Source organism: Arachis ipaensis, chromosome B7, assembly GCF_059453495.1.
Source record: "Arachis ipaensis isolate K30076 ecotype BB chromosome B7, ASM5945349v1, whole genome shotgun sequence".
Classification (NCBI taxonomy): Eukaryota; Viridiplantae; Streptophyta; class Magnoliopsida; order Fabales; family Fabaceae; genus Arachis; species Arachis ipaensis.
Genome location: NC_142442.1, coordinates 102,410,576 through 102,418,918, shown reverse-complemented (window position 1 = coordinate 102,418,918; position 8,343 = coordinate 102,410,576). Strand labels below are relative to the sequence as shown.

General features: G+C 36.9%; 1 protein-coding gene across 1 annotated transcript; it reads left to right on the top strand.

The window, feature by feature from the left end:
* Positions 1–224: 224 nt before the first annotated feature.
* On the top strand, positions 225–7,298 carry LOC107609401 (aldehyde dehydrogenase family 3 member H1). Its single transcript, XM_016311359.3, has 10 exons — positions 225–763; positions 3,374–3,442; positions 3,536–3,632; positions 3,759–3,965; positions 5,387–5,502; positions 5,605–5,709; positions 5,790–5,962; positions 6,075–6,165; positions 6,384–6,533; positions 6,788–7,298. The coding sequence occupies exons 1-10, from the start codon at positions 527–529 to the stop codon at positions 7,019–7,021; spliced, it is 1,479 nt and encodes a 492-aa protein (XP_016166845.1). The 5' UTR covers positions 225–526; the 3' UTR covers positions 7,022–7,298.
* The last annotated feature ends 1,045 nt before the right edge of the window (positions 7,299–8,343 follow it).

The window sequence follows — 8,343 nt, the reverse complement described above, 5'->3', positions numbered from 1 at the left end:
TTGGATATTTTCATATGCTAGCTTATAAGAAGATATCAAGGTAATGTAATGTTAACAGCCCGATTTTTACCCGGTTTTTACCCGGTATAATTGTAGCCCGAAAGTGTATAAGTTTCATCGGGTCTAGGGTCGAGTTCAGGTTTAATAAATAGGTCTAGTATATATTTCGAATCGAATCTGTATCACATCAAACCCAGTTTCACCCGACCCATACACACCCTACTAAGGACGACCACCCCAAACTCCAGGAGGCGCCCGTGGGGAAGAACAGACACGACGCGATCAATACCATATATCAAATGATATAACTATATAAGCAAGCAGTACAAGACACTACAGCACCCGTTACACCCTATCCTTAGCTTACTCCGCTCTTTACAATTCCCTTCGTCTTATTATAATTTCTTTGCACACGCTTCGCTGCCAACTTCCAATTGCAAGCCCCCACACACTCATCTCATCTTTTCACCTTTTTTATTTCATTGACTCTGGGTTGGGCGTCTCGCCTTCGGGTTCAACAATAACAATGTCGTCTTCTACGGATGCAGATGAAAAGAAGAAGGAATCGTTCAACGCAGAAGCAGCGTCACTTCTTGTCAATAACTTAAGGGCGACTTTCGCTTCGGGTACAACGCGAAGCTACGAATGGAGAGCGTCGCAGCTCAAGGCGCTTATCAAACTCTGCGACGCTCACGAGCAGCAGATCATCGACGCGCTTTACTCAGACCTCGCCAAACCGCCACTCGAAACCGTCGCTTACGAGGTCTCTGTTCTTCTTCTTCTTTATCAACCACCGCCACCTCCTTTGTCGTTTATTCTTCTCTCTACTCCTACATGATTGAGTTTTACTTTTTTTCCCCCTCTGCTTTTCAGCCGTTTACACCTTGTTTATTGGCTAACCTGCAATGAGTTCTCTGCGTATCAATAACCAATAACCAATTCGTTGCTTGATAATTAGTATATCTCATGATTTTCCCCCTCATTTAGAGTTGTGGTTGCGGTCAGTTCGTAGAATATTCTGAAAAATTGCGTTTACTAACTAATTAAGTCGCATTATTCCAGTCATAGCAATGAATACGATTGAATAATATTAATTACTAATAACTTATTTTGTCTTCTACGCCGTCGGCCGTAGCAGAGCACGGACTAATTTGTGGCGGATCTGATCTCCATTAAATATTTGCTGCTGGTCAATGAATTTCGGAGGACAGATACACCTAAGTTGCTATTTAGAAAATAGATAAGTAAAAGAGTTTTAAGTCAAACTCATACTATAGTAGATGCAAGTGTAATCACTAATAATATAGGAGGGCGTTGAATTTCGTGTGCTATGATAAACATTAATCCCTCGGTTTTTATTTTATCTTATTCCTGATGGTTCCGCTACGATAATTGTTGTCCCGAATTCTGAATACTGAATAAAGCTCCTGTGGTCTTCTGTCCTTGTCAGAGACATTGTTCTGGATGGTTGTTATACAGTATTGCAGTTCATTTATGATGGAAGGCTCCAGTTCCGCGGGGATTATACGATGTTAGGTTAGCTTATACCATATGTAACACTTTCATGCTGATGTGTTGTGCTGTTTCTTCATTTTGGAAAATTTAAGGCGGCGTTTGGTTTCAGAGAGTAGATAGAATTACAAGGGACTGAAATGCAAAAACTCTATCTATATCTTACGTGAAATAAGAAATAGAGACAACTATTTTAATTTTTTACCTTTTATTTTACCTCCAAAAAGTGAGGACTGTGAAAGCAAAACATGTAAAAAGAAAATTCTTTTATGCTATCTATCACTACCAGACATGATATAAAAATAGTTATTTTTGTATGTCAAAGTTTGTGGTAGGGGTGCATGTTTTGTGTGTAAAAACTAAAAAGAAACTAGATGTGTGTCTTTGTGGTAGGGTGCTTGGTTAGTGCTAAATAGCAATTCATTTATTGATGATTCACTTTGGTGTTGGAAGTGTTGCTGTGTGCGGTTGCTGTGAGCATTAATGGCACTCTCTTCAGCTCCCACATGGCCTTTCTCCTTTTTATGTGGGGGGCCACTCTACCTTTGCTTGTGAAATTTTCGTAGGTTGTATAGGTTCTTACATTTATTTCGACAACTACAATGGTGGTAAGGTTTTTCTTGAACAACCGTCACAGGGTGTGAAGTGAGTATTGCTTTGGTAATTGGTTGTGGCCTTTCTTTTTTTACCCTTTTCTTTTTCTTCTTTATTTATTTATTTATTATTTTTTTTTTTGGAGTTTCCTTCCTTTTTTGGTTTGTGGTAGACAGGTAGTACACCTGTTCATACATTGTGGGTTGTTGAACTAAAACAATTGGATTATTTTTTACCTTCCTTCTTTCACAAAGTTGAAAAATAGAATTCCAGTCAGTTTAGCTCAGCAATGCTACTGGTTAATTGTTATAATAAATAATCAGATTATTAAATGAAGCATGAACGGTTGATTTTGGATGTTGTGTCTATGAAGGATTTTTCATTTTTGATATTATGTGCCTATTTAAGTTTGAATCATGTACCAATTAAGGTGCCTATATGGATCGGATGGTATTGTGTTGCAGAAGACCTTCCCAAGTTTTACTCCTAAATGTCTTCCTGAAACACGTTTGCACCAGAGAAGGGGAAAACTCTGCGCATTTGGAGCCGGAGTCTTGCTTTGATACTCTCTTAAATTTTAAGTAATGAAAAACTAATATGGTTAAAATTCCATAAAGTCAAAAACTTCAATGATGCATATTGGACTGGATAATTCTCATTTGAATTTAGTTTGGATCTTAGGCTGCTGCTGCTCAGTTCTGCCTAACTTAGTTCTGCACATTTTGTTTATATTATCAAAGTTTGTAACATTTTATCTTGTTGTTCTGTCTGTTTATGGAGGTAGTGTGACCTCTGATATGTAATCAGTTGGTGTACATTTGACTATTTATGGTTCACAGGTGTGAAACAGTTGTAGTGTTTAACATAGATAGCCACAAAATTCCCCCCCTCCCCCCCCCCCCTTTTTTGTTCGGCCTTTGGTATTATATATATTTTGGTAATTGGAGTTTTCAGCATGGGCATGAAGGGCAAAATGTAGGATGAAACTGTAGTGCCTAGTGGTTTCTGTTTCCATTCTTAATATTTTTATTTTCAGGATTTTGTAAATGGAAAATAATAAATAATTAAAATAAGAATTTATTATTTTCATTGGTTTCACTTTCTTATTTACAAAATCCTAAGAGTAGAAGAAAACTAGAAACTAACCAATTCCTCATTGTTGTTTGTTAGGTTGTTCGTTTATTGAACAAATTATGTTTACCGTAAAGTACAATAGTATTAAATATGCCATTTTGTGGCTTTGCATGACTGATGGTATTTATTGCAGATTGCTATGTTCAAAAATTCATGCAAAGCTGCACTCAAGGAGTTGAAACGCTGGATGACTTCAGAAAAGGTACTATTATTTTTTTATAAGCGAGAAATTTATCCCTTGGACAGAAAGTGCTTTGCTTGATTCTTTTATCAAATGCGTTTCTGTGTTATGTAGGTCAAAACTTCAATTGCAACCTTTCCTTCTACAGCTGAAATTGTATCCGAACCACTGGGGGTTGTGTTAGTCATCTCTGCATGGAACTATCCGTTTTGTATGTTAATATTTGGTTAAAGCTTGTTTCAAATGTTGAGTTGGCAACTTATGTTCTCATGCCGTTAAGGTCTATCTTTAAAGTGTATAAAGATGTTAATAATACATTTTCGATCTGTTTTTACAGTGTTGTCACTTGAACCAGTCATCGGAGCTATTGCAGCTGGTAATGCCTTGGTTCTAAAGCCATCAGAAATTGCTCCAGCCACATCATCACTGCTGGCAAAATTGCTAGGGGAGTACCTAGATAACTCCTGTACAAGAGTTGTTGAGGGAGCGGTTGATGAAACATCTGCATTGCTGCAGCAAAAGTGGGACAAAATTTTTTATACAGGTCCTTATCATTTTTCTAGAACTTTCTGAATTTCTTTCATGGTTTAAGATTTTGAAATGATATGGTTTTCTGTTTTAAATGGTGAAAACTCCCCTTATGATTGATCTTCATTAAGATGTTATGCAAGTGTCTAATTGTAAAAGCTTTCTGGATAGTTCAACAAGTGCATTGTTTTACCAGAAATCTTTAAAGATTAAAAATCATGTGCCTCATTCAAATCACGAGTGTTTCCCAGCTTGCAATTTACAGTTTCTATGTCATTCATATCTTGTTTGATGATGTTGTTTTAGTCATAAATGATATCCTGTTTGATACATGGGATTGACAATGATCATATGAACCTTACCGTATCTGATGTCACTTATTGCATCTGATAGCATTTCGTATTCATTTCAATTTGTCCCGAAATCATTAGTGTACGATTGTTGAATTAATGTATGCAGGTTTCATGAATATGTACTTCCAGAGAGCATTTTCTTTTTCATTATATAGTGGCCAACCTACAAGTTGTTTCTTATGAAAAGCTTTATTCTTTCCCCCACCTTTTTTTGGGAATAGGAAATACATTTTTAAATAATGGCTGGCTGGGTTGCTATGGAATTTTGGTTGTGGATATATCACAGTATACCTCTATAATGCAACTGTTATTTGCTGTCGAATTGGTTATCTTAGATTGAAATTTAGAGCAGGGACTCTGCATCTTGAGATATTTTTAGTGTCATGTACAATATTAAATCATATAATTAATTGGTCAAGAATGTGTTAAGTATCTAAGGAAAGTGGAAAACCACACCCGTCCACGGAAGCTTCACTCTATCGACATTGACCTAGTGATAACCAGTTTGCTACTGGCTATCAGTGTTCGATATTTACCTTAATTCAGCCTATAGGTAGCCTTTTCCATGGCGTCGACAACTGAGGCTCTGATATCATTGTTAAGTATCTAAGGAAAGGGAGAAACCACACTTTAAAAGCTAGTTATTAAGTGGGAAGAACCACTCCTTAACTACAACATCAAGCATCCCGTATGTGAGATGTTCACATATCTTGTTGAACAAGGCAGTATGGCAGTTGCAGCTCTTCTAAGCAGTATTCATATATGCCTGCTATAATGATAGATAATTGATGCATAGATATGAGTTAACTTTGTATCTCTTGGCATTATTGTTCATTCAAAGGAGGACAGTGAATGAGGTTATGCCTTGCTCCATGCTCAATGGGTGTGACCAAGTACCTTAGTTTAGCTGCATTGGTTGTTCTTGTATCTGGAACATATTGAGACTCTTATTGTCGGTCTTATGTATGAATTCCAATTATTAATTAATATAGGGGGATTTATTATCTTCTCCTGTTATGATTACTTGAGATTTCTGTTGCACACAGTAATCCCTGACACTAAACTAACTTTCTTTTAATTTTAGGAAATGGAAGGGTCGGGCGCATAGTGATGGCTGCTGCTGCTAAACATCTGACACCAGTAGTGCTGGAGCTTGGAGGAAAATCTCCGGTTGTTGTTGATTCAAATATTGATTTGAAGGTATAACTTTGCGTCACTTTTGTATTGTCAATCACTTGCTACCATACTGATTTCCTTGCATTTGATTTTGACTTTAAATAAATTTGAAATTGACCTGGCAAGGTAGCAACTAGACGAATAATTGCTGGAAAGTGGGGTTGTAACAATGGACAAGCCTGTGTTTCTCCAGATTATATTATTACGACAAAAGACTATGCTCCCAAGTTGGTAATAACTTCCACCCCAAGTGTAGTTGGGATTATAAATCTTTCTTTATTTCTTAAGTGCTTAGTGTTTCCTGTTTCTAGGTGGATTCCCTCAAGGCCGAATTGGAGAAGTTTTATGGAAAGAATCCGTTGGAATCAAAAGATTTGTCTCGTATAGTGAACTCCAATCACTTTGGTCGTTTGACAAAGTTCTTGGATGATGAGAAGGTTTCTGGGAAGATTGTATTTGGAGGCGAAAAAGATGAAAGCAAACTGTAAGCTCTCTGTCTGCTCTAAAGAATAACTTCATCGATGAAGTATTTATTTAGTGTATACTGTATAGTAAAGATCTTGACACTATCATTTATATTTTCCCTTAAATTGCAGGAGGATTAGCCCCACTATTCTATTGGATATCCCACGAAATTCCCTGATAATGCGTGAGGAGATATTTGGTCCTTTACTTCCCATCATAACGGTGAGAATTAAGACCCCAATGTAACTTTAGTGAAAGGTCTTTTGTAAAGATTACATTGTTTGCTTGTATTTTTTTCCCCGGTTGCTTTTACAAGAAATCTAATATACAAAATGAATAGTTGCATCCTTGCATGTTTACCAGATGAGAAAGTAAGTTGTATGTGCATCAATACGTGGGACAAGTGCATTTCGGAAATAAGATTCACTTGTTTGAAACAGGTTGATAAACTGGAAGAAAGCTTTGATGTGATCAATTCAGGAACAAAGCCTCTCGCTGCGTATTTGTTTACGACCAACAATAAGCTCAAGGAGCAGTTTGTAATGAATATTTCTGCAGGAGGTTTGGTTGTCAATGACACTGCATTACATGTAAGTATTGTTTATGATTTGAAATGTATCCCTGAATGCCTCCTATAACAAGCGATTCACAAGTCTTTTGTAAAACATGTTTTATGTACCCAAGTCTTTGTTATTGGTTCATACAGAAATTAGTTCTACTCTAAGTAATATTTTGGCTTTTACACCTTTACATCCGTGCTATTCATTTCATTATGTTTAATTCATTTGAAATCTCAACACACTTGTGCTTTTGTTTTTCCATTTGGCCTTTTTCCTTGGGGCAGCTTGCAGTAAATACTCTGCCTTTTGGGGGAGTTGGGGAGAGTGGAGTCGGTGCATACCATGGAAAATTCTCATTTGATGCATTTAGCCACAAAAAAGCAGTTCTTTATCGGAGTTTTCTCGGCGATGCACCAGTAAGGTACCCACCATACACAAATATAAAGATGAGATTGTTGAAGGCACTAGTTGGTGGTGGCTTACTTGGTATAATTCGTGCCCTGTTTGGATTGTCCTAGGCTCAGTTAGTAGTCTTGGAAACTTGATGCTACTGATATTTGATTCATCATTTGTTCTACCTTGTATTTTAATGTCCAGTGACATACTCATACTTTGCTATTTTCTTTTAAACTATCAAAAGTTTAATTTTTAAGATGTTCTGTGGTTACTCTTTCTTGAGCGAGTAATCCAGGTTCAAATTTATGTATTGATAATTTGATATTCATTTGTAGTGTTTCTGGGCACGAAATTTATTTCTTCTTAAATGAAAATTTATAAATACCTGCTTGTTACAAACCTTTGTGCTTTGATGTTCTCTTATCGAAGTGGCTCGGCTTTGACATCCAAGGCCGTCTATTTAACTTGTCAAAAAGGGCGAACAAGGCTAGAAAATTTATCCCGCCAATAAAATAATGCCTGGCTTTTTAGATAGCAGTATATTAAGATAGCTGAGCAGTTAAAGGAAATGAGCTACCAACTGCCATAACTAAATTAGTTACACTTACAGTTTGTAGAAGTTAGTTAGTTAGCAATAGCAGTGTGTAGTTAGTTAGGCAAATTAGAGTAGTTAAGATTATAGTTAAGCTTATGGCAGCCAGTACATAAGCAATGACATGTCTCTGTAGAAATGTAACGATTCATCATTCTAAAGTCAGAATTCATATTAGAAACTTTTCAAACTCTACTCTTGCAATCTCTCTTCCCTCACCCACTTTCTCTGCCACCAAGAATAGAGATTCAACATGGTGCAGTAAGCTTGATGGTTTTCTGAGATTTGTGAGTACCTTCAATTTCAAGGTTTAATCAAGTTTTGTGAATTCTGATCTTGTGATTCAAGCTCATTTTCAGCGAGATCACAAGAAAGAACGATGGATCTGATAAGTCCAGAAACTCATGGACACTCAAAATTCAAATGATCAAGATTTCTCCATGGCTGAATTCCAGCGATTCACGAAAATGATGGCACAATTCTCGTCAATTCAAGCTTAAGCCATGAAAGCGACATTGAATCTCAATCAAGATCCCTCAAGCTTTACTTCTTACATCCAAGTGAGAATCCAGGTAACGCTCTCACTTCAACTCCACTAACGAATCAAAACGACCACTCGGGCGCATTCTACATGGAAAGAATAAGATCAAGTTTGTGGATGGTTCATTGCTAAAACCTGATGAGGCAGATAGCAAGTTCGATGCATGGGATAAATGCAATATACTTGCACTCTCATGGCTACTTGCGCCACTAAGTCAAGATATTCTCCAAAGTGTATGCGTGTGAACTTTGGAATGACCTAAAGCACAAATTCTATGAAGGGGATGCATTTAGAGTAAGGGAGTTGCAAGA

Coding starts and splice junctions, on each gene's coding strand:
- LOC107609401 (XM_016311359.3), top strand. CDS start 527: ATGTCGTCTTCTACGGATGCAGATGAAAAGAAGAAGGAATCGTTCAAC. Junction 764..3,373: donor TCGAAACCGTCGCTTACGAG/GTCTCTGTTCTT, acceptor TATTTATTGCAG/ATTGCTATGTTCAAAAATTC. Junction 3,633..3,758: donor TGCATGGAACTATCCGTTTT/GTATGTTAATAT, acceptor CTGTTTTTACAG/TGTTGTCACTTGAACCAGTC.